Genomic DNA, 27,875 nt, shown 5'->3' with positions numbered 1-27,875 from the left:
TGATAAGCATATTAAAGAGATATAGCCATATACCGTACTGGTTTTCGAAGGACTTGATGACATTTTCGTAAAATATTTCGATAGTTTTTCCCGGTAATCTTCCCAGCAAACTGATATATTACCATCCAACATGCGGATATACGAGTCAAAGGTAACAACATTCTTACCAATGGTGACTTTAGCAAAAGTTAGTAATGTTTCGCCTGAAACGGGTGTAAGCTCAGATACATCGTCTGTGGTAATTGTAATACGTGAACACAGTTGTAAAGTTGTAAAACTTATATTGCTATAACAATCATGTCCGTATCTTGGATTCAACGGCAATATGGCATTTCCACTCGATGCATCATTAAGCGAGTATTTGAACGCCTCTTGAAGTTGGACGCTTTTCAGTCTGTTTTCAATCTCTGTTAATGAAGATGTTGCCAGACCTTGATTAATGCTTAGCGCGAACCATCTCGGATCAAAGGATATGAATTCCATTTTATAATGTCCAATAAAATGATTTTTAAATACACTGGCACAATCCTGAATTAATGCCGTCACATTGTGGACGTTAGTAACATAGAAATATATGTCCACGAGAAATGCTTCAATATTTTCATTAAATTTGCCATCTGAAAGAATATCTCCTACCGATGAAATAACCGGTTTTTTCAACTTTATGAATGATTGACTTCCACAGAACGTAATACTGTGTTCAGAAAAGAGGGCTTGGGCTCGAATCAAGTCCGACACAGCCGTTTCCGCTAAGAAGGTTAGTTCATCTGACACCATTCTCGTTGTTTTGGTAGGAACCATTTGAAGTTGTACATTTAATGTATGGACATACTCAGGGTGCGTGATCGTGTCTTTTATAACGGGAGTACATCGACTTAAATCCGTCTTTGACACAACATAACCGTTTGCGCACGACAGCTGGCGACACATGTTCTGAAAAAAGTGCTTTATCATTCAACATTTATCCATGCATATTTATGAACATGTACAATTAAATGAATCCCTATCGGCAAATAAAATACCGTCTAGGTATTTATGTATCGTTTTACTCAAATAATAATTTAACGTTAGCGACCCATGTTCAAGCCTTCAAATAATAATAATAATAATAATAATAATAATAATAATAATAATAATAATAACAATAATGATAATAATAATAACAATAATAATAATTAGTAGTAGTAGTAGTAGTAGTAGTAGTAGTAGTAGTAGTAGTAGTAGTAGTAGTAGTAGTAGTAGTAGTAGTAGAAGTAGTAGTAGTAGTAGTAGTAGTAGTAGTAGTAGTATTGTCATTATTATTATTATTATTATTATTATTATTATTATTATTATTAATATTATTATATTTATTATTTTTATTATTATTTTTATTATTATTATTATTATTATTATTATTATTATTATTATTATTATACTTTAATGAAGCATTGACTATATCCACAATTTTAATATAAAATTACGTTGCCCATTTGCGTATTCTTCCTTAACTAAAAATATACATCATGTCAAATGAAAAAAGATTATTTTATAGTTAAATTACTGGTTGTACTCCGTGTTTTACCATACGGCGGTCAGGTTACCCCCAGACACATTTGTTTGCTCGGTCGTTCGTTCGTCGTCCGTTCGTTCGTCCATTTTGTCCGTTTGCTCGTTTGTTAACCCATTTATTTATGTATGTATGTATGTATGTATTTATTTTTATTAACTATTTTCGTAGACATTATTCATCTAGTGATTTATAAAGGTTTATAATGTATACCGTATAAGGATCAAGCACGGCGCCAGGACCACATGAGTCGTTTAATAACGACTTATCGGCTTTGTATTCTGTGTTCACACTTTCCTTTCTTTTAAAGTCAAGAACAACCGTGAATGGTATTGGTAAGGGTGGACCTCTCATATCAATATCACTTGTTTCATTCATTTCAAACTCGATATGCCCGTTGCACATAAAGCAGTGTACGTTTTTGTATTGGTCATTAAAAAGCGACGTGCATTGGTCCTTAAACAGCGAAGTGTATGAAAGGCACGCCATTTCGGTGAAACGGTCGTAGTCGCGCCATTTCCCAGTCATGTTGCATTTGTTAATTATCATCTTGCAAGTTTCGGGATATAATTTCGTTTTGTGTGGACTTTTGAAAACGACGTTGCAATAAGGCCGGGCTTTTAGAAAACCCGGGATGTCATTTGGACTCTCCAAAATATCATCTACGCGTCTTTCACAATTTAAAATAGGTAGCCACATTAACAGACGACTCACATCAGCGTAGTTGCATATCGCACAGTACATGTTTTTGAATGTCACAGTCTTTTTTTGAAACGAAGTCATGGGCATTAACATAGCAAACGAATCATCAAAGTTAAATTCATGATAGTCCTTTTCGCATTTCTTTCGCGTTTCTTGTTCGTCGATAAAATCCATAGAACAGTGGGATACCATGTTATACGGCGTTTCATAGTTGTGGCTTCCACGTGTATACGGACGAAACTGGGGGAATATACACTCGATTGGATCGTGCTTCATACGAAATAATTCCGGCTCCGAGAAGGATGATACTAGATAATCGGGACAACACTCGTTTCCACACTCTTGTTCACACCTACATGTTCTGCAGCAAGGGATCTCGTTCCAGTGGAAAGTCCGATTAGTAGAGGCATTAGCTGTACGGTAACACTGGTCTGTGAACGGACATAGACGACCAAAGTCCTCCACTAGAGTCGTAATAAAACTATTATTTTCATCGGGATATCTGCCGTTTGAAAATGTCGACTCGGAAAAGACATTTGAGCCCAGTAGCATGAAACCACTGACTAGAAGTATACAGTTTAAATCCTTTCTTGCGAACTTCATGTTTGTCCTACCTTCGGGTCATAATGAGGCGTTGATCTGACGGTCAAACACAACATGCGCATATATTTATGAAAATAAACTAAATTTGAACTACGGACTGTCCTCCCAAGTGTTTCGTTTAACGGAATATTAGTGAATTTTCAATAAACCTTTCAGTTCAACGCGGTTTCTGATCGCAATCTTTACTTTTACCAATTGGACATCCATTTGTGTGTCTAAATGCGGAATTATATGATGACACGCATGGTGGCTATCAACAAACTAAACGGTCCTTGACGACTAGACGCAAAGCCGTGGTCACAGACAGAGAACAATATGTAATTATCTATTTATTAATTATAGTCCAGTAGGGATGCGTGATCATGATTAGTTCTAGTATGGTCAATAAAATTGATATCGATTGTGAGGGTACTGGACAATAGACGCTTTTAATTACATTATCGAACTTTGGTTTTTGAGACCGTCATATTAAATATTGTATGGCTAGTTTGTGTATCGATACAATTCTCCCAGAGGCATAAAATGCTTTGAACCAACACTAAGATACATTTTGTTCTGTAGTTGTATGATTTTCCATGGAATTTTTCACAGATCATTCACATCATGAAAACGTTGATAATGCATATTGTGAAGGTTCTAAATAAGTAAGAAAAGAAGGTTTAAAACATCTTTAGTCAAACAAGGCTGAGAACCCTATAACTGTAAACATATATTTTATTATATTTGTAGTGAAGTGTGCTTAATTGATTTCAGTGCGTATACCAGAACAAAGAGATTAGTGTTATTATTTTATTTATTTTTGTGTTACACGTTGTTGTTGTTGTTTTTGCTGTTGTTTTTTATTTTATCACGGTACCTGGGATAGACGCCGGATTTCGATTGCGTTGAAAGCCAGGCCGAGATTATCTCGAGAAAGACTTGTGAGAAAGATTTGTGAATACCCGCTGAATACACAAACTCCTCACAGTGATATTCCCCATAAAACCGCAGTTTGGTAGACTACTGTGGGCAGCATGCAAACACCACTTTGTGCTTTGTTGTTTTCTTGTTTTGAATGTTTTCCAATCCTGGTCAATTTATCTGCATGTGCTTGCATATACATGTCATCGGCTGTGTGTTACTAATGATTTATTATCAAAATGCAGATTACCCAGAAAGAATGTTGAGGAAAAAATAAAAATCAGTATAAATTTGAAGAAATGTTCTAGATTTACGAGAATTCTCGCAATTGATTGGTTGAGTGAGGATAAAAAGATCTTCAATGTCAAATCGCGCACTACAAATCAAACCACCAATTATTAGACATCATACTTCCCAACTATATACATACATGTATTGGTTACTATACATAGAAGTTATTCAAATTACTTTATAAATCGTTATACCATGGCCAACAAATATACAACATATGGAGCTGATTATTTTCGTGGTATCGAATGTTGCATGTAGCCTGTGATGTTATAAGTAGGCCACGCCAACGCAGTCGAGAATCGCATCACTTTGTATTACAGGCTTTTGCAAACAGACTTAAAAATTCTTCGTACTTTTGGTTTTAACATTTTATAAATATGGTTACTATGTTGTGTTTTCATTTCGTCTAGAAGATCAATTTGTTGGTGTTAAAACCAGGTGTATTATGTACCGATATACATTTATAGAGAACGAGAACAATCCGTTTGCAGCACGCACCCTCTTTCTTAAAACTAGTTCACGTTCCATCTTAATAAAGTCTTGCAAAATTATCACTTTCATTTCGTGCATTTAACTGCATTGGCCTGTGCACACGTTCATCTATACAGAAATGCACACAAACGCAGTTTTGTAATACTAACCGTTATTAAGCTTCGCAAAAAAACAAAAAGCATACTATAGTGTATCAGAGTATCAATGTAACTATTATATTTCCTATTTATTATATATGTATTACCAAAACTGCGACTAGCTTGTTAAAAACCAGTTGAAACCCGACTTAGGCGGTGAATTAAGTTTTATTAGTTGTTTGTGTGTGTGTTGCGTGTTTTTGTGCAGTGTTTATTACGTTTCGCTCATGCAGATATCTGCTTAAAAAAAACTTTTGGCGATCTCCGATCAACACCACACCAAAATGTGTACGACAGTTTTCAAGCAATGTCTTTTAAAGGTTCTGATTCTAGTGAGCTTGATGACCACTTCCGCTTCAGCACGTGAACCGGATTGCTCGAGATTTCATTATAAGGATAAACTTCTGGAAAAAATTATCCGGATGGAGTTTCACTTGGAAACCGTTGACAAACACCTTATCAGTGTTTGGACGAGAATTTACGACGGGAAAAACAAATACAAGGTTAAGCAAATATACCGGTAATTGTATTTAATGGGCATTTTCAATGACATTTTGTTTAATAATGGTCGCATGTGTAGCGTTCCTTTTTCAGAAATCAGAGATTTATCATTGATCGGGGAATAAAACACAATGATTCAATGCAATATCTTCAAAATAAAATTACTTCACATAATGGCATTTTTATCCAAAGTATGGATTTGTTTTAGATCATAGACTAAAGAAGACGCCTTAACCTAGCCTGTTGATCCAACGTTAATAATGTATACGTCTGATCATAATATTATTTAATTTTATTTCATTCGAGCAACAAAATATGTAAATGTTTGCCTTAAGCGTGGCGTTATGTTTTTCCTTTTTTCTTTCAGAATTGAGAGAAAAGATTCAAGAACTTGCTCAAACACTTTCCCATTCTAACAAAGAGCATGGTTCTTCCGTTCTACTTATGTTCGCTGGGGTCGACGGTCATGTCCCGCCTCAAGTACAATTGTGTACGAAGGTTTTGTGGCCAAAAGTAAGGCTGGTCATCATGGAAGTGGAGCAAATTACATTTGCCTGCCCAACGAGCCTTTGTGGGGAACGTATGACGATACGGTTTCAAACCTAGCACTTATTTACGGTGAAGAATACGTAACGGGTGATTCCCCAGTCTTTAAACATGTTAACTCTCATGAGGTCCCGTGCGTAGTATGCCACGTTGCAACCAGCAATATTCTCATGGTTCCCGGAAGGAACGCCTGCTACCCTGGATGGACAAAGGAGTACGCCGGATACCTGATGGCGGAATGCCACGGCAACCGGACGAACAAGGAGTTTGTGTTAACGGCGAGGCTGAGACGACCAAGTGCAGTAGCGCAGGAATGGCAGGTGATGCGTATCTTTATCATGTGGAAAACGTTTGTGGTTCGTTGAAATGCCCGCCGTACATCAGTGGTCGTGAGCTGACATGCACAGTGTGCTCTCACAGAGGATGGACACCATCACAATCTCTTTACCGATATCTGCAAATTATAAATGCAGTATGTTCTTAAAACACATTTGGCACTTTTTTTTAATTCTAGTAATTACTGATTGTAAAATATTGAAAACTTGCTATATCATACAATAAACAAAACTATTTTTCAACACTGAACATTGTGGCAAACTTTAATGGGAAAAACAATTTCTGTCGACTTTGTTTGAGTTACTGATTTTAGCAATGTATATTAATTCGTTAATATTAAGAACGAATTAACACTCTTCTCTAAAGAATCAAAGCGCTGTAGGCGCTGAAGGCCAGGAGCTAGATTTAGTGTTATTGGGAAGAAGTTTAAACCTTTGTTTTCGCTAATTATGACATTATACAACCAAACCACATGTCCTTATGTATAATGATATGGCAGCTAAAAATAGAATATTTTGTGAACAGAAAAAAACACTCAAATTAAAAACCAGTTAAAGTGCCGATTTTGATCCAGGACTTCCGCGAAAAAATGTGATGATGTCATATTTCACGTTGATAATGACATCACCATGCTTAAAGTGACTGAACGTCATATTTATGTGAAAAATTGTTTTTTATTCAGAATGAAAGATTATCCCTAAAATGACAATAAAAAGACAAAATCATCTATCCACCATGCCTAAAAAAGAAAAAAGAAATATAGAAGCAATGCAACACACTTTTTAAAAATAAATTCAATATTAAAAACCTTTTTAAGTTGCCCGAAGAAAAATAAATTAATATCTCTTCAATTCATGAAGTTATGATATTTCTTGTATACCCACTGGCAGCGGTCATTAAAGCGTCCGAATGAAAAAATAACCAAAAGATGACCCAACTATGCAATATTCTTCTTATGCAAACAAAGTTGATTTTTAAGCAAATTTCTAAAAGAACACATGGTAAATGTATGAATAACAACACAAAATATGTACATCAAAGTCACGCCTGATGCTTTTTTTTGGCCTTAAACATGGCAAAATGTGTAATCCAAATTACCACTATTATGAAATTCCACAATATTTCAAATGCAAACACTAAATCGAATACTGCTACATGCGGAGGGTAAATATGATCACATTTACTTTATTCATAATTCAATTAATCTGAAAACTTATCTTTAAACAGTGCTTAACAGTTTAGATCCTGATCAGACGTCACATTCCAGGGCCCTCGTTTGACTTTTTTGGGCCCCAATCCTCCCCATAACATATACTTTTATCCCTATTTCAGCTTAAAATTCCCCCTCCAAAAAATACATTGAAATATAGCAATTTGAAGTGTTAAATGGTTGGTGCATGGTAATAAAGCGTTTTTTAATCTTCTAAAATGTCCATTTTCCCCAAAAACGATGCGAAATCCTCCCTGCCACAGTCCCCCAAAATGTAGCAATGGCCCTACATTCTGTGACTGTGGCATCTGATCTGGATTCAAATTGTTTGTTAATGCCTTCAAAACTGTAGACAGCAACAATATTTTTTACTAAGTTATTATATTTAGTATTTCCACCTTAACAGAGTCTAAAACTGCCACAGTGTAAAATGGTGCAATCTGCCAATCTCACATAATCTTAAGTACGAAACAATTTGGGGACGAAAACAAAAGTGAAAAAAACAACACCTTTTTTGCTGCCAAATCAAACAGTTATCATTAAGCAATTCCATTTTTTGACGATGCTGCGAAGTATCATACCATGAAAAAATTCTTCACAATGACGACCTATGTAAAAGACCGAGCCAGTCCGATTGAGATAGCTCGATTTTTCTAATCGGCATACCTCGCTGATTATCATTGATAAAGGTAAAGGAAGCTCAGCTATAAATAGGACAGCATATTCTGGGAAAAAGATTTAATAATAGTTTGAAAACATTAATTTTAAATCAGTTATATTCAATCCATTAAATGTTTATAGATCAATGAAACAACTATGCATTTTATGTGTTGTATTTGACATTTGTCGTGATTTTGTAAATACATTGCGAATGAAAACGTGTATAATAAACGTTTAACGCGATAATGAGTGTAAAGAAAACGAATTATTTCGAACCTGCCATTTGTAAACGTTATAGCGAATTTGGTATATAAACAACATAATAGCCGTACGATATCTAGTAGCGGATCCGTGGTCTAGTGGTAACACACTGGCTTCACAATCCAGAGGTCGCTGGTTCGATCCCCCGCTGCACCTCACCTACTAACTCGTCTTTCGCATGAGACGTTAAACCGAGGTGCAGTGTACTAGGGCACTAAAAGACCCAGAGTCACCTCTGGAACGGGGTGTCTCCTGTATCTTGCACTATCCCCCGTAACCAACTAACACGTCTTTCTGGGGGCGATGGCCATATGGGAGACAATCCCGGTGCACTCGATAAAAAACAAAAACAACAACACAACAACGTACGATATCTATGAAACTCGCTGTTATGCGTGCTTTCTCATTTTGCATATTCAATAAACTTTTCAAACAGAAATTACAGAACCACATCAGTGCACATACAATGTTTGATAATGTTGGATATTGTTTGCTGTTTTAAACACATATTAGGTCATATCGCGGAGATTTAGTTAACCTTACCATGTGATCATGGGCGAACTCACGTATTCAAGTGCTCGTACGACTATGTGCTCATACCTACTCTCGGGAATCATCATAAAAGTATTGTTGTACTTAACAAACAAACATGCCTAAGCTTATTGAATTAGAGAACTGTAACAGAACGTTTTTATAAGATAAGTGGTACAGAAAATACACGTCGAATATTTTTTTTCAATATATTTCTTGTTATATTTGATCAAGAATGTAACCCGCCTCCCAGATTCGCTGAATGGGTCAATTTCCCCACGGGTACTACTTACCCGTACCCGCAAATGTTTTTTCGTACCCAAATTAATGTTCTTACCCAAATTGATTTTCCTACACAATTTTTTTTCCTACCCAATTTTTCTTTCGTAACCAAATTTTTGTTCGTATCCAATTTTTGGGGGGCATAATTTTTGTACCCAAAATTTTCGTACACATTTTTTTCTTACCCAAAATGTTCGTACCTACATACACAATTGTGGTGATGTAGATAAACTTAAATTGATGCTTGTATATCCATCCTTTTCAAAAGCATCGTCACACCAGTACTGTCAGTACTTTGATTAACTTAGCGGTTCAATGCAGAATATCATAGACTGTACGAAAAGACAATATTTGTGCATATACTACAGTGAACATAGACGGTGGAGGACTATACGATACTGGTGGTGTGAACGATAACCTTTTGTTCAATTCTACAGATCTGGCCGAGGTACGTTTACATAGGCGGTGAAGTTATACAACAACAACATGGCCGCAAAAAAAACTGTTATTGTTGGCGTCAAATAAATCACGTTCAATAGCCTAAAATAGCTTATTACATAATTCACACATCAGGAAAACTCTGATACTTCCTTTGAAATGTGTATGCAAAAGAAAATCCACTTACCCCTATAAAGAACGGTGTACAGATTGTTTACTTTGTCTCACGTAGAAATGTTCGCGCTATATTTTCGCGCTCGATCTGCGCAGTGAAATACCATATCCGGTTACTTCGTCTATTTCCGAAAATGATCGTGAATATTCGGGGGGGGGGGGTATTTTTTTTCTGGAATGTCTTGTTGATAAATGTCTCAGAAAACAAATATTCTTCTTGTCTCCGTAAACACTCGTATCTTTTCGGCCTAGATCGTCAATTGAGGAACATATTTTCGCATGAATATGTAAACAATTAAAACGATAGGTAGAACGATAGGTGGGCGGATGGGTAGGTAGGTAGGCAGGCAGGCAGGCACGCACGCACGCACGCACGCACACACACACACACACACACACACACACACACACACACACACACACACACACACACACACACACACACACACACACGCATACACACATACACACATACATAGATAGATACATAGATACAGAGATGGAGAGGTAGGCAGGTAGGTAGGTGGTCGGGGTGGGTGGGTGGGTAGGTGGGTAGGTGGGTAGGTAGGTAGGTAGGTAGGTAGGTAGGTAGGTATGTAGGTAGGTAGGTAGGTAGGTATGTAGGTAGGTAGGTAGGTAGGTAGGTAGGTAGGTAGGTAGGTAGGTAGGTAGGTAGGTAGGTAGGTAGGTAGGTAGGTAGGTAGGTAGGTAGGAAGGCAGGCAGGCAGGTAGGCAGGCAGGCAGGCAGGCAGGCAGGCAGGCAGGCAGGCAGGCAGGCAGGCAGGCAGGCAGGCAGGCAGGCAGGCAGGCAGGCAGGCAGGGCAGGCAGGCAGGCAGGCAGGCAGGCAGGCAGGCAGGCAGGCAGGCAGAGAGAGAGAGAGAGAGAGAGAGAGAGAGAGAGAGAGAGAGAGAGAGAGAGAGAGAGAGAGAGAGAGAAAGCGAGAGAGAGAGAGAGAGAAAGAGACCGAGAGAGAGAGACCGAGAGTGAGACATAAAAACTAAGTGTTCCTTATAGCATTAGCCAACATTTCAACGCTATATGTGGTAAGGTAAAATATATTTAACGAGATACAAAATGCTCGTTTTTATTTTTTGCGTGGCGATATATTATGTGAATTTCCCGCGGCGATATCCGATCATTTACGACCGAAAGCGAGATTGGCTTCGGGCAGCGTCGGAAGCACGAAGTAGTTCTTATGAGCTCAATGGCGGTATGATGATAAGTTTTCAGTGCAAGTATACTATAATTACCAATTATTATACGCCATACTTTCAAAATACTGTTAACTATAAATAAAAGGTATTCAAATCCATTATGTATTGTCTAATGATCACATACCTAAAGTATAGAGCGTTTTTATTTCGATGTATATAGTGTTGGCACGTACAGTACAGTCCACGCGTTTTCAAAAAAATAACTCGCTTCCTCCGCGGGGCTTTTGTCTGCTAGCGAGTGCTTCCGCGGCGGGGAAGGCGAGGTGTTCTCGCTAAAACGCTCGGCGTTCCGCCGAGTTAGCTTATACCCGCGGCGTGCATAACTTTAGCCTAGTCGGTAAATGCATAAAAATTCCGTTCTTATCAGTACACCTCCGCGCAACACCGCGGTAGCAGTGTGCTACTGTGCATGCCAAAAAATAAAAACATTGTAATTAACAAGAGCTGTCAGAGGACAGCGCGCTCGTTTATTCGAGTGCTTGACAGTATTACGTAAGCCATCATGGAGAAATTGTTCATATTCAATAATTTATTAGACGATTTTTTTTAAGGGGGGTAGGGGGTTAAGAGGGGGGTATAATGTTGGATGTGGTTATTTTCTTTTGGGGGTATGCGGGGCAGGGATTCTGGGTTGGGGGCGTGGGGTATTGTTTGTGTGGAATCCAATGTGGCATTCAGGTAAGTGTTGTTTTGTCAAAATATAAATAAAATCTGATCATAAATAAATAAGTTATGGCAATGTAAGCAGAATGTTCAATTATCTAAGAACAAAGGGGGCAATAATTCTGTCAAAATGCTTGATACAGTTGTCTGCTCTTGTTTATAGGTTGGGGTCATGTTGGTAAACAAGTATGCAAAATATGAAAGCAATATGTCAAGGGACATTGAAAATAATTGGGGTAGTACGCAAACTTTAACATAGATTTATCAATCATATGCATATTCTAAGTATAAAAGGGGCAATAATTCTGTCAAAATGCTTGATACAGTTGTCTACTCTTGTTGGGGTCATGATGGTAAACAAGTATGCAAAATATCAAAGCAATATGTCAAGGCACATTGAAAAAATTTGGGGTAGTACGCAAACTTTAACATTTGCACGCTAAGGCCAACGCCAACGCTAACGCCGACGCCGGGGTGAGTAGGATAGCTCCACTATATATATATTTCATATATAATACTGTGAAACCATTATTATTCGTCAGACATTAATTTTCGTCTTTTTCGTCCTTCGACCGATGGACGAATTCAAGATCCTCACGAACAATCATGTCCCATATTTGAAACAAGTAAGACTGAATTACCGTAGGCATGAGGCATTTATATCCAGCGTTATCCACGCATATACACAGGGCTCGAACTTAACACTCGCACACTCGCAAAATGCGAGTAAAAAAGATTGCTAGGTAAGTTATAAGCCACTAGTATTTTTTGCAAGTAAAGAAATAGTGAACAAAAAACGAGTTATATATTGCTAAATGCGTTCGACGGCATGAACGCTAAACCGTAGTTCAATTTTTTGAACGTCCAAATACCCATATGCGGAAGCGCGCACCTTGTTTGTAGACTGGTATACTTATAGTACAGATACCCGGATGGTATTGATACAAAGAACATGAAACAGTCGACTATTCACACTCAAGTTAAATCCGGTTTTGACACAAAGGCGTGTACATTACACAGTGTACTGACAACTGACATTTCCTATAAAACGCGATGCAATAAGGCTGTATCGAATGCATCGACTTCGATTAGGTAGAATAGTGTTGATTAGCGCTAATTGTTAACAACTTTATTACCCAGTGTGTTTATTGTGTTTTTCAGGGTTGTTGTGGATTATACAGCCAACAAGCGGCGAATCCGGATTAAAGACAATACTATTAAAAATATAAGTGACGGTTACTCTCACCTGAAATAACAGACTTGTTAATTGGCATATGCCAAAAAAGGCCCACCTCCTGCAAGTGACTACCAAGTGTCACCCCCCTTTCCCCAGCACGAATTTTTCGCAACCGCGTATTACATGTTTTACAAACATTACAAAGAAATCGGACGCTTTTTTTAAAACCAGAAATGGACGAATTTAAGTGCTGACGAAATAGTCATTTTTTTAAAAGGACGAAATTTTGTGCTGACGAAAATAAATGGTTTCACAGTAGTCGAGCTACAAAATGTATAAATACTGTGGCTAATATTAAAACCGAATCGTATCGATAACTGTATACATACCGCTTTTCTAATTTTCACATAAAAAAAATCAGTCTAATACAAGACAGTTAAATACCATAATTTAACAAGAGCACCGCCTTGCGGGTGCAGACCGCTCATCTATTTTCTTTTTAAAGGTGAAGGGACTCTCATTTTCAATCACAAAGGAGGGAGGAGTGGAGTGAAGAGGGGTGTATAGTGTGGGGTTGTGGACATTTATTACATTATCTTCCAAAAAAGCGAAAAAAAAAAAAAAAAAAAAAAAAAAATCGGGGGGGGGGGGGGGGGGGGGGGGTATAGTGTGAGGGTGTGGTGATAATTTGTGAGATGATCTTAAAAAAAAAAAAAAAAAAAAAAAAAAAAAAAAAAATCAAAAAAAAAATTTGGGGGGGGGGGTGGGGGGGGTGGGGTGGGGGTATAGTGTGAGGGTGTGGTGGTCATTTGTGAGATGATCTTATAAAAAAAAAAAAAAAAAAAAAAAAATTAGGGGGGGGGGGGAGGGGGGGGAGGGGGGGGAGGGCACGGGGGATGGTTTGGGTGAAGTCTATTGTGGTATGTCAGGTAAGAGTAGTTTCATCAAAGTATCAATCAAATCTAATCATAAATAAAGAAGTTATGGCAATTTTAGCAAAATTTAATAATTTGACCTTGAGAGTCAAGGTCATTCAAAGGTCAAAGTAAAATTCAAGTTGCCAGGTACAGTAACCTCATGATAGCATGTAAGTATTTGAAGTTTGAAAGCAATAGCCTTGATACTTCGAGTGGATCGAAACACAAAATTTAACCATATATTAAAAGTTACTAAGTCAAAAAAGGGCCATAATTCCGTAACAATGACAACCAGAGTTATGCAACTTGTCCTTTTACTGTACCCTTATGATAGTTTGTGAGTGTTCCAAGTATGAAAGCAATATCTATGATACTTTAGGGGTAAAGTGACCAAAACATAAATCTTAACCAAATTTTCAATTTTCTAAGTATAAAGGGCCCATAATTCCGTCCAAATGCCAGTCAGAGTTACATAACTTTGCCTGCACCGTCCCCTTATGATAGTTCATAAATCTTGCAAGTATGAAAGCAATAGCTTTGATACTGTAGGAATAAAGTGGACCTAAACACAAAACTTAATCAAATTTTCAATTTTCTAAGTATAAAAAGGGCACATAATTCTGTCAAAATGCCAGTCAGAGTTACATTACTTTGCCTGCACAGTCCCCTTATGATAGTTAGTAAGTGTTGCAAGTATGAAAGCAATAGCTTTGATGCTTAAGGAATAAAATGGACCTAAACACAAAACTTAACCAAAATTGTCAATTTTCTAAGTATAAAAAGGGCACATAATTCTGTCAAAATGCATGCCAGAGTTATCTAACTTTGCCTGCCCAGTCCCCTCATGATAGTAAGTAAGTGTACCAAGTTTGAATGCAATAGCATTGATACTTACTGAGAAAAGTGGAACTAAACGCAAAACTTAACCAAAATTTGCAATTTTTTAAGTACAAAAAGGGCACATAATTCTGTCAAAATGCACGCCAGAGTTATCTAACTTTGCCTGCCTAGTCCCCTCATGATAGTAAGTAAGTGTACCAAGTTTGAATGCAATAGCATTGATACTTTCTGAGAAAAGTGGACCTAAACGCAAAACTTAACCGGACGCCGACGCCAACGCCAACGCCAACGCCAACGCCAACGCCGACGCCAAGGTGATGACAATAGCTCATAATTTTTTTTCAAAAAATAGATGAGCTAAAAAATGATACAGCACTTCAAATAACATACTTAGCTTATTTTATTAAAAAACTACCTGCTTACCTGGTGCTAAAACGGTTAACTCCATCCCTTAGCTTAAAATCCGATGATTGCTGACACGCTTTTCGATTCAAACGCTCATTTTTGTACTCGTCAGCCTAAACCGCGAACGAAAAAAATATAATTGCTCCCGGAACAGGCTACATGCTACTATACAAAAAAATTGTATTGTAATTGCATTGTTTTGTATAGATGTATTGTTTATTACGCATTGTGTTCACCTAATTCAAATGTTTGTTTGTTTTGTGTGTGTTTTTTTATCTCGATGTATTTTTATATTGATTAGTTATTGCATATATACATGTAAAAATATGTCCCCCCCCCTCCAAATGAACTTGGAAACACTGTATGTGTTTGAACTCCCCATTTAATAGTTCCCTTTGTATCTTTAATAGTAACACTATCTAACACTAATATTAGCTGTTATATAACTGTTCCCACCTTCAACCGGAAAATATTGTAAAACTCGTTTTTGTTATGTTGCCCTTATTGTATACCTTGTATACTTGGGTGTAAAATAAGGAGTTTTTCTGTTCTGTTCTGAGTAGCGAGGGAAATTGGGGGAAAACGCGTGGACTGTACTGTAGGCAGGGATGTTATAAGTAGGCCACGCTGAACGAAGTCTCGAATCAGAATCGCACTTGTGAGGGCCGTTGGCGCACGCAAACAGACTTGAACATTTCTAGCCGTGTGACTTTAACCAGAGAGAATCCGTACAACTTGCTGTTAACGGGTTTGTATATCAACGTATTTTGTAAATGAATAGGTTATAAAATAATACATATAGTATCTAAGCATTATTCATAGCTTGTTTTAAATCTACGCATTTCATGTCGTTTTGTAACTTCATTATTTGCCCATATAATATATTACCTTGTAATTATAAAATGAAATGGTGCAATTGAAAATGATTGTTTTGCACTCTAAACCATCAATTTGATTCGTCAGCAAGGAACCGAAACATCATTTATTTAACATAATGCACAACAATATAAACAGACAGACACATAAATATGCAAATAAAACAAATAAAACCCGCCTGCAGATGATGATGATGATGATGATGATGATGATGATGATGATGATGGTGATGGTGATGATGATGATGATGATGATGATGATGATGATGATGATGATGATGATGATGAGGATGATGATGATGATGATGATGATGATGATGATGATGATGATGATGATGATGATGATGATGATGATGATGATGATGATGATGATGATGATGGTGATGATGATTATGATATTAAATGCAACAACATGTTCAAGTTGACTTCTTACTATGATCAAAACGGATGAAATTATTAAAACCTTTTTATCAAGATATATTTTTTTTAAATAACAATTTTCACGAGAAAAGTAATAACAACTTATAGCACACTAAAATAGTTTAGAATCTTTCGTCGTCTATTCATCGTACCGATCTTGGAGTACGGTTTGGTTCAATATATAAAGACAACTTTCTGACAGTCGTTTGTGTTACCCTGCTACTATCCTCAAGTTCGCACTTTGATTTCACGTCCGACTTAATTACCAACGGACTCGAAACATCAGGAGCGTTTTCACATTTGGCAGCTTGAATACAAATATTATGATTACCCTTGAAAGGGTATTGTTGACGTTCGATCGCTCTTGAGTAAGAGTTCATTTCAAATTTTTCAAACGGGCGTTTATTCTGAATAAGGTTTATTTTCCGTCCGATCGGCCAGATCGATCTGAAACCATGATGAAACATAGTGAGCATGGATTTATTTGGATACAATAGGTCTGCGTTCGCAAACGGTTTTGCTGCAAGAAGTTCTGTGTTTTTGTCTGGCTCGGACTTCCGGTAAGAAATAGGGGCAGACGTGTTGGACAGACTAGCACTCTTCGGTCGAAGAGTATTTGTTTTTGAAGTGTTTGGTGTGTGTGGCATAGACCTTCCCAAAGGATTCGCAGATTTTGCCCGTTTCTGATTGAACGTTGGTTTTTCTTGCCTTTCCACGGGAATACAATCGAGATTTAATGACACGCTTTTCTCCGTACGAGTGAAAGGCCTTTTCATCACTGGTGATCTTGGACGCGTCAACAGTCTAACTGGCCACCTACTTCGCTCCACTGATGGAGAAACGTTCTCGTCATTCACTGGACCGTTCAACAAATCGATAACACGTATATGTTTAATGGTCTTTGAATGACTGATATTATCGACTACTGCCCTTTGTGATTCCCTCGGCGTCGTTGCGCTTTTGGAACGTTCAGTTGATTTGCGAAACGTCCGTATGTCCGCTTTCGGCGGGGTATCAAGCGTGAGGTCAATGTTCACCTGCGCACATGGGATTATTGAATCAGGGCGCCGAGCTGACATTGGTCTACCAGAACTACTTTTGGATACAGTTATGTTTGGAGAAGAACTCGTTCGGTTCAAGATGACGCTCTGCAAATATTCAGCTTTTGCTAACTTTTCATCATCTATTTTCTTCCCATCGTTGTTTCCTCTTGGTGATTTCGGCAATTCAAAGTGGAAAATATCGTTAACGTAGTTTCTTACCCGTTCTGTAGGCATTTCGGATTCCAGGTCATCTAATTTGCTCAACGATTCTGAGGAACTGACACGCGAGAGGGATTCGTGCACGTGATGTGCGTCTACCATATCCTCGTCATCTTGTTCTACGTCATAAATAGCGCGTGGGCTAGCTTTTATCTCAGAGCACGGCGTAGACATTTTCTGTCTGTCGTCCGTCTCCTCGTCCGACATATCTATATCAAACACGTCGGGTTGCTCTCTTATTTCTGAACAATTAACGGTGTCAAGAGTCTCAATGCCAGAGTCACCAAAACTGTCGGTTACTTTTGTTTTCAGCGAAGCCGACGAGCTTTGTCTTGAAAAAAGTTTTCGTTTATGTTCAATTGCCGATAAAGGAAATGTGTCTATTTTATGATCTGTTTCTACTAAATCCACATCTTTATCTCCAAGTTCACAGTTAGAATGTTCATCTTCTTCCCGTATTGCGCCCAGATGATTTGGTGTTTCATTTGTGTCTATATCAATATCAACTGGTGTCTGTAAAGTGCGAAATTCTTCTTTAGTTTCTTGAGTAGCTTCAGGTAGGTTGATTTCGGGCGCCTCCGATTCGAGTTTGTTGCTTTCAAACACACTGTCGTCTTCCGACGTAACTGAGGGCAAGCTGGGCTTTCTTGAGTCCTGGAATCGACAAAAGTCGTCATTAAAAATACCATAATTGTAGTTCGAAAACATTGACGTACCACTGTAGAACTCAGTATTAATTATACGCTTATATTGCTTCCTGTATTTGCAATTATGTTGGTTCATGCCAATTCTGTACTAATTTAACAAGGCCAAAAAATTAAACTTGATGAAGCCGCTTTATCGATTTAAATTGCTAAAAGCACGGACAAAATATATTCATCGTGACGGTATTTTTATATGTTAATGCATGCCGGTCAATAGGAGTATTACATCGGCGATTTATAACACGGGCTTTCGCATTATGCATTGACATGTATATCGCATTAATGCTTGAACATATTTTGTAAAACGCCCTTTAAACTACTGTAGGCGTCTGTATATCAAAAATAAAATTGTTTGACGTGTTCTGTGCTAAAGTAATTGAAGCAATTCATTTAAATGAAAACTCAGAATTGTAGCAAATTATTTAATTAAAACCTGTACTGATTATATACAGTTATGTGGAAAATGGTGTTTTATTTCTTATTTGCATCCGCTTTATTCATAAAGATAATTCCAATAAAACATATTATGAGAAACATGCCCTAAAACTTTATATAGTAAAACATATACGTGTATGATTTAAAATATCAAGTTTGAGTCTACTGAAAACATACCGTGCTGTTATTCCTGTTCATGTAGCCCCACAGCATTGAAGACCGTCTTTTCTCTAGTGCCGCGGTTTGCTCGGCGGCGTTCCCTGTCGTCTCCGGTTTAGCGTTTTCTAGCCCTTTTTCACCAGAAATATTTTTATTTGTATCCTCCACAACGGCACTTGTGTCAACAGTTTTAGACGCCTGTTCCGTGTCAAAAGGAACGTTTATACTGCCTTTGGCATTATCACGAGTGTCTGACTTAGAAACTGCGTTCGTTTTGGAATCTTCTATTGCCTTGGTGATGGCAGGTTCTGTTCCCTGGTTCAGAAGTGACTGTGCCAGAAGACGGGGAGCGGTAATCAGCGTTTCATCTCCGCACTGGGGCAGCAAAAACTTCCGGAAATCTGCAACGACATAGGTATTACTAATAAATAAATGCACACGTATTTCGTCTATAACATCGACTGACCTAGGCATTGTGCAAGGACTAGAGTTCATTTCCGGGCGTATGAGTCCAACGCCAACCTTAATTTGATAGCTTCATGAGAAAAATACAAGTGTAGTACGATATATGATTAGATTGCCACTAATTTGTACTAAGTTTTAACCCAATATGAGAATCACATTTACCATTAAATAAAAGTGTTACATTATACTTCACTCGATGACGTTTTTGACACCATCACCCCACCCCACCCCCAATTCATATTGTTGAAAACAACACAGATAAGTTAAGTGAATGCAACTTTTGTGTGTGATGAAATATTTCATGAATCAAAATCGCTTGTTTATTTATGCTATAATTGTTAACGCTTACAATTTCCAATAGATTCACATCATTCACAATTCACAAGTGTACATACATATACAGTAGGCCTGTATACAGTAGATATATTTATTAAAAGGTTGAAGATTTTAATCCGCATAAAGGTCCATGTCTGATCACCATTATACTTTTACTCAAGCACTATTTGACTCATTGCTTCATGTCTAATATAAGTACGTGACTAAGTGTTATACCTTCAAGTTTACTCTAGCCTATCACGCAATTAACGCTTTAATCGTTAGCACATTTTAAACCAAATACTGCTTCGGTTTCAAACAAGAAAGGTGGAAAGGAAATAAATATGCAATGTATATACCTGACATTTTTCAATAAGACCGCCGGTCTAGATGCATTGATATGTTTGAAAGCCTATCGAAATCAGTTCTCTCCGTGATAGCAGATAACCATGAATAGAAATAATTTCATCTTTTGTGCGCAAGACCAAACTACCAAATGTTTATTTGGTCGCGGTTAATGATAAACTGGTGTAATAATTGGCAAGGGCTTTTGTGGAAAAAAATATTTATGACTTAACAAATAAGTAAATAATCGGTCTGTGTCAAAAGCGGTGAGCTGTAAGGTATTGGAGTTACGACTCCGAACAATATTTACTAAATTGCAAAAATTACTCAGGAGCAAAATATTTAAAAGAAAACAATCTGCAATGCCATTCTGCGTAAGATCAATAATGAAGTCTTAACAAATCATAACAAATGCTAATTACCGGGTATTTGTGGGGGCCGTACATCATTGTTAAAATGCCTATACGGATTTGTGGTAAGTTTCGCATGTTAGAATGAGTGAAAGAGTAATTAACGATCGTACCGTATGCTTTGATAATTACGGAATACCGTTAGTGCCATCGCGGTTACACATTAAAATCCAGAAGGCGACAATGCGATAGTGCGATAGTACGATGGCGACAATGCGATAGTAAGATGGCGACAATGCGATAATACGATGGCGACAATGCGACAACGCGATAGTACGATGACGACAATGCGACAATACGATGGCGACAGTGCGATAGTACGACTGCGACAATGAGATAGTCAAATCGAACTGTCGCCATCGTATCATCGCATTGTCGCCATCGTACTATTGCGTTATCGTAGTGTCATCATCGTATTATCGCATGTCGCTATCGTACTATCGCACTGTCGCCATGGTATTGTCGCACTGTCGTCATCGTATTATCGCTCTATCGCATCGTCACATTGTCCCCATCGTACTATCGCACTGTCGATCGTATAGTCGCACTGACGTCATCGTATTATCGTATTGTCGCCATCGTACTTTCGCTTAATCATACTGTCGTCATCGTATCATCGCATTGTCGCCATCGTACTATCGCACTGTCGCCATCGTATTGTCGCACTGTCGTCATCGTACTATCGCATTGTCGCCATCGTACTATCGCACTATCGCATTGTCGCCCTCTGGATTTTAATGTGTAACCACGATGGCATTAACGGTATTCCGTAGATAATAGCTTAGTCACTAATATGCGTTTATCAATCGTGATACATCGGTTAATTCAGGAATAATACGTAAGATTAAAGAAAAAAATTACTGCAAAGTAAAGTACCCCCGGGTGCCTGTAAGCGTATGTCCGTACCTGGGGTACATTGAAGTATACTTAAGAGTACCCCGGGGTACTTTTAAGTACTACATGACCAATTGAGCCCAGTTAAGGGACACAATGATAATGTATTCAGGTTTCATGTAGCCGTTCTGACGAGTACACAATTGTCGTAGTTTCGCCTTAAAGGGGCCTTTTTACGTTTTGGAAAATCGACAAAAAAATGTTTCAGAATCGCAATTTTTCGTTGTATTTATGATTTTGTAGGGAAACAGTAACACTGTAGATTTACCATGATCTAACATATCAATTATATCCATCTTTTGACGATTTAAAAACCTGAACATTATAAAGCGTTGCAACGCTAAACGATTAAATAATTTGGAGAGCTCTGTTGTAGTCGTTATATTTTATGATACTACGAGGATTGCTTATATAAAGTATAAAATACACTATTCATTGTATGAGAACGGATGGCCGAGTGGTCTAAGCGATAGACTTTTACTCCAGGGATCAGAGGTTCGAGCCCAGTTGAGGGTTACTTTTTTTTCTTTTTTATTCTTGTATTTTTAAATTGACTTTTTTAGATCCAATGTTAACATTGATCAATATAAAGCGTTTAATGACAAACTTCAATACATGCAAAAATCTGTGAAAAGGCCCCTTTAATATATCATCTTAAAGTTACATGGCCAACAGGCCGTCACGAAAAAAAAATCAATAAATATGTGAGCCGATACGAAATAAAACAGGAATTGTTGTTTGTGGGTTGTTCTATTTTCGCTCTTACAAGGCGCGGTCTGTCAAACTAACATGGCTAAAATTGGCCACCAAAAGAATCAGGTTTGGTCAAACAAGACCGTCCTGACTCTAATAAATCTACATGCAGACAAACCTAAACACACGACAGTAAGTTAAAATAAATAAAATTATCTTACATTTCTTGACAAATGACTCCATCATCTTAGAATAGAAGACATGCGTTCATTAGCACTATAAATTCACTTTTATCACACGGATTGACAAATAAAACGGAGCATGTATGGTACCAAAATACTACACAAAATGTTTCATGTGCGACAAAATGGCTACAAACTCCCGCCGTCTGGGTTGATTCAATCGAGCTTTTTGTTTGCATTATAGTATATACTTAAAGCTATTCAAATAAATGTGTAAACATTGGACTATTTGACTGCGCGTTCTATTGATGGCGAACTATTGAACCAGTTATGGTTGTATGTAGCCTGAGTTTTAGGCTGATATCCACTGAATTGGGTATTGTATACTTACTATCGTAGTTTTGGTTCAAAGCATAAATGGAAATTAAATAATAAGTATGCTCTGTTTAAAGCGGTGCCAGCTTTTAATTGAAACTGTCCTTCAGACGTTTTAACTTATAATTAAATACAACATCACAAATTGAAACACTAGCATTTAAACAAATGTAACAATATATCAATAAATTCGAAAGTTGAACAAGAGCACCGCCTTGCGGGTGCAGACCGCTCATCTATTTTCTTTTTAAAGGTGAAGGGACTCTCATTTTCAATCACAAAGGAGGGAGGAGTGGAGTGAAGAGGGGTGTATAGTGTGGGGTTGTGGACATTTATTACATTATCTTCCAAAAAAAGCGAAAAAAAAAAAAAAAAAAAAAAAAAAATCGGGGGGGGGGGTATAGTGTGAGGGTGTGGTGATAATTTGTGAGATGATCTTAAAAAAAAAAAAAAAAAAAAAAAAAAAAAAATCAAAAAAAAAATTTGGGGGGGGGGGGGTGGGGGGGTGGGGTGGGGGTATAGTGTGAGGGTGTGGTGGTCATTTGTGAGATGATCTTATAAAAAAAAAAAAAAAAAAAAAAATTAGGGGGGGGGGGGGAGGGGGGGGGAGGGGGGGGAGGGCACGGGGGATGGTTTGGGTGAAGTCTATTGTGGTATGTCAGGTAAGAGTAGTTTCATCAAAGTATCAATCAAATCTAATCATAAATAAAGAAGTTATGGCAATTTTAGCAAAATTTAATAATTTGACCTTGAGAGTCAAGGTCATTCAAAGGTCAAAGTAAAATTCAAGTTGCCAGGTACAGTAACCTCATGATAGCATGTAAGTATTTGAAGTTTGAAAGCAATAGCCTTGATACTTCGAGTGGATCGAAACACAAAATTTAACCATATATTAAAAGTTACTAAGTCAAAAAAGGGCCATAATTCCGTAACAATGACAACCAGAGTTATGCAACTTGTCCTTTTACTGTACCCTTATGATAGTTTGTGAGTGTTCCAAGTATGAAAGCAATATCTATGATACTTTAGGGGTAAAGTGACCAAAACATAAATCTTAACCAAATTTTCAATTTTCTAAGTATAAAGGGCCCATAATTCCGTCCAAATGCCAGTCAGAGTTACATAACTTTGCCTGCACCGTCCCCTTATGATAGTTCATAAATCTTGCAAGTATGAAAGCAATAGCTTTGATACTGTAGGAATAAAGTGGACCTAAACACAAAACTTAATCAAATTTTCAATTTTCTAAGTATAAAAAGGGCACATAATTCTGTCAAAATGCCAGTCAGAGTTACATTACTTTGCCTGCACAGTCCCCTTATGATAGTTAGTAAGTGTTGCAAGTATGAAAGCAATAGCTTTGATGCTTAAGGAATAAAATGGACCTAAACACAAAACTTAACCAAAATTGTCAATTTTCTAAGTATAAAAAGGGCACATAATTCTGTCAAAATGCATGCCAGAGTTATCTAACTTTGCCTGCCCAGTCCCCTCATGATAGTAAGTAAGTGTACCAAGTTTGAATGCAATAGCATTGATACTTACTGAGAAAAGTGGAACTAAACGCAAAACTTAACCAAAATTTGCAATTTTTTAAGTACAAAAAGGGCACATAATTCTGTCAAAATGCACGCCAGAGTTATCTAACTTTGCCTGCCTAGTCCCCTCATGATAGTAAGTAAGTGTACCAAGTTTGAATGCAATAGCATTGATACTTTCTGAGAAAAGTGGACCTAAACGCAAAACTTAACCGGACGCCGACGCCAACGCCAACGCCAACGCCAACGCCAACGCCAACGCCGACGCCAAGGTGATGACAATAGCTCATAATTTTTTTTCAAAAAATAGATGAGCTAAAAAAGGAATGAACGAAGAAATGCATCCCTACATGTATTGCGTTTTTTTTTTTGTTTCTTTCGTGTGTTTTTGTGTTTTATGTTTGTTTGTGTTTTGTTGTTTTTTGCTTTTTTACGTTAAACAAAATTAATCAAAGCTGCATGTTAATTAAATTAATCAAAGCTACGCGATCTTCTTACCTCAGGCCGAAATCGCATCCGGGGCTTTGTCTGTGACCATTGAATCCTTTGACTTTCCAATTAAGTAAACTTTGACAAACCTAACCGTGCAGCTAATATATACCAAATGGAACCAAATGGACCAACTTGGGCTTCTATTGGAGTTCGATATTTTAAATAATATTTTCCCATGGTGGTGTGTGCCAAATAACGATTGCTGGATTGAAATAAATGATTCAAATTTGATTACATTTCGTTAAATCATCGTGATAAACAATTAAACGATTTGACACTTTACGTGTCGGATTATTTGCGATAGAGCTGGTATTGATATAAACATGTGTGTGGATTTGTGTTTGGTTAGCGGGTTATGTGTGTCATTTATGGTTTAAACAAGTAATCAAATATGTAATCAAAGAGAGTTTATCTGGGATATATTGGACGTCCAAGCATTTTATTATGGTTGAATTTTGAATGAGCAAGAGAGTGTAGGAAGTATCATAGTCACGGTATACACTGGTATAAATGGAAGTGGGAATGTATGACAGCTGTAAAATTTAACCTATTTAATCCTAGTGGACTCTCCCATCCTTCTAAATTGGATCAATTTATTTCCAAAATTAGGGATGTCTAGTATATTTATTTCTATATTTAGAATATTTTTTCAGATATTCCTTTAAGTAAACAGCGCAGACCCTGATGAGACGCCGCATCATGCGTCGTCTCATCTGGGTCTACGCTGTTTGCCAATGCCTTTTTTTCTAGACGATAGGCATAAATGGGTTAAATTTGCAGAAATTATTGTTCTCATATTAAATACATCATTTAAACATTAAGCTCATCGCGACTTCCATTTAACCACTTAAAATCACTACAAGTTTCCCCATAAGCCGTAAACACACCACCCCATTGATAGAGCATCGCGTTTATTCTAACATAATCCATTTTACGTCGTGGTTGTTTTACTAGCATGGTCGCCAATATCATCATCATAAATATGGAATTATCATTGGCATCATTATCATCAGCATTATGGGAAAAGATATGTTTACAATCACTTTCCTTATAAGCACAGTTATTGAATGTCACTTTAATAACACCGTTACACTTAATATTATTTTTGATTAATCGGTATTTAATTGTTTTCGTGATGAAATGGGTTGAATTGTTTTTATCTTACACATCTTTCAAGCATTATTATGTCTGCAAAGACAATACAAATACAATGCATAATAATTCAAATTATGTTGGCACAATCCTTCACTCTAGACTATGAAAAGGTACAGAAGCGATATACAAGTGTATATTTGGACAGTGTAACACAAACTGAGCTATCAGCACATCGTAGTAAATATTAGTTCAACATTCTTGTTGACTTATCGATGTGGCTTTTAATGGGGCGTATCGAAGGCTTATCAGATTTGTTAATCCGTCTTATTGAGTGATATATAGACATTATTGGCGTCGCACTGAAGTGCGGCGACTCGTATGTAATACTTTTTTTCCGCTTATGGGGGGAGAAGTTATTTTACGGATCAATGTATATATTTTTGTTGTCAGAATATTTTGCATAGTACTGATTTTTGTGTAAATTAGTGTAAATAAGTACTGCATTTGTGCCTATGACATTTACTACAACATTTATTGCCAATAATGCAAAGCTAATTATTTTAATTAATAACTAATCACAGGGACTGGGCAATAATAAAAGATCACAGGGACTGGGCAAATACGCGAACTGGTGAAACTTTCTGGTTTTGTATAAAAACAAAACTTCTTTGTTCCACTATCCTAGCAACCACCTAGTTTCTAATAAAGGCGCTATAGAGCGCGAAGCGCGACACGTATTATTACTTGTAATAATGAGTCTTGATAAAGGAAGCAGCCGCTAAACAATGAGGAGCACCATCACAGCACACCAGTCTCATTACTATCAAGTCCTCCTACAGGTTGTTTTAAGAATCACATATAGAAGGCCGCAGACCTGACCCGTATCTTGCTAGTGGTATGGACCCTTTGGTATGGACCTTTACCCCGCTCACTATGCAGCGTTTAAACTTCCGGGTTTACATTTAAACCGACTATTAATAGCTTATTAATATCTTAGTAAGGTGATTTTTCAAGCGGTTCCGTAGTGTAGTGGTTACACGCTCGCTTCACATGTGTGAGGCCAATGTTCGAGCCCCAGTAGAATAAAATTATTTTATTTGCGTTCTATGTTAACTTTTTGTTTTTACATTTTAGTTTAAATAAATATGCTGTTTTATTGTAACCATTTTTTTTTATGCCCATGGAATATATGTGTGAGAGGGTGGGGGGTTCGTACACATTTAAACTTTTACAGTGTTTTCATATCAATGAGTACTCAACCCCTATAGTAAATGAGCAACGTAAGAATAAGTTCAGAATCATCTCCCCTTGAAGTTGAGAAAAATATGGAATTACGCTTACAAGATGAAGCAGATTTTTTAAAACCTACACAGTTCTGTTCCATTAATAAAAGTAAAAAAGGAAACCAATGTAAATAAAATGAATTATGAAATATTTGAGGGTTACAACATAAAATCATAGATAATGGTTATTTGGGGGTTATAACACAACATCATAGGTAATGGTTATTTAGGGGTTATAACACAAAATCATAGATAATGGTTATACCAGTATCTTTTTCTATTTTGTTTAAAATAATCGGCCAATATATTAATATTTACAGTAGAAAAAAATCGTTCCATGTAACTTCATTGAGTGCCTTTTACACTAATATTCCCGACGCCCTTTGATGCTTTGCATCAATGCTTATCTAGTACATAGTTTGATATATAGACATTATACATACATACCGGGATCCTACACTCAGCTGTATCATTCTACATTGTACACAGCCGGGAACATATCATCAGCGAAACCACATCGCCGGGAACCAATATACTTGCACAAGCAGGAAATCAGCAGAAACATTTTACGTCTCATTAACCGGAATCTACCACAAGCGGGAATATATCACTCAGTACAACACTGGGAACCTTCCTTCAGTGTGTTCGTATTGCATACTATTAGTACAAACGCCGGGAATCAAGTTAGCATAAGAACCAAAAACCGGGAATCAGCGGAGCCAAAAAATGGGAACCGACGATCAGAAGTAACACATTACATAGTACAAATGGGGGAACAAATCATCAGATGGAAACATGACATAGAACCAAAGTGGAAACCTACTACCAGCGTTAACAATGTGTAGTACGATATCGGTAACCTATCATCAGCATAAAAACATATTAATAAAAACATGTTAACGACTATAAAACTGGGAACGTAATATCAGCAGATAAATATGCATAATACACAACATGGAATCTGACATATGCATAAACATATTACCATTGCACCAAACTGGGAATCAGCGAGGACCTATTACCAAGCAAAAAACCGAGAACCTAACAACAGCGTAAACCTTTTTACTGCCACAACACCTTGATCCTTTCATCAGCAGGAAACC

At 37.2% G+C, this 27,875-nt stretch overlaps 1 protein-coding gene across 4 annotated transcripts in view; it reads right to left on the bottom strand.

Annotated features, from left to right (window-relative positions):
- Window positions 1–15,797: 15,797 nt before the first annotated feature.
- LOC127848132 (uncharacterized) overlaps window positions 15,798–27,875 on the bottom strand; it is a 66,020-nt gene continuing 53,942 nt past the window's right edge. For all 4 annotated transcript variants that reach the window (XM_052380430.1, XM_052380429.1, XM_052380431.1 and 1 more), the window contains 2 exons: window positions 18,704–19,086; window positions 15,798–18,041 (listed from right to left, as the gene is read on the bottom strand). In XM_052380430.1, coding sequence (XP_052236390.1) covers window positions 16,269–18,041; window positions 18,704–19,086 — 2,156 coding nt within the window. In that variant the 3' untranslated portion in view covers window positions 15,798–16,268. The remainder of the gene's footprint in view (window positions 18,042–18,703; window positions 19,087–27,875) is intronic.

This window comes from Dreissena polymorpha, chromosome 10 (genome assembly GCF_020536995.1).
Source record: "Dreissena polymorpha isolate Duluth1 chromosome 10, UMN_Dpol_1.0, whole genome shotgun sequence".
In the NCBI taxonomy this organism is placed as follows: Eukaryota; Metazoa; Mollusca; class Bivalvia; order Myida; family Dreissenidae; genus Dreissena; species Dreissena polymorpha.
The sequence above is the reverse complement of the archived record's forward strand: the minus strand, read 5'-3'. Positions and strand labels throughout refer to the sequence as shown.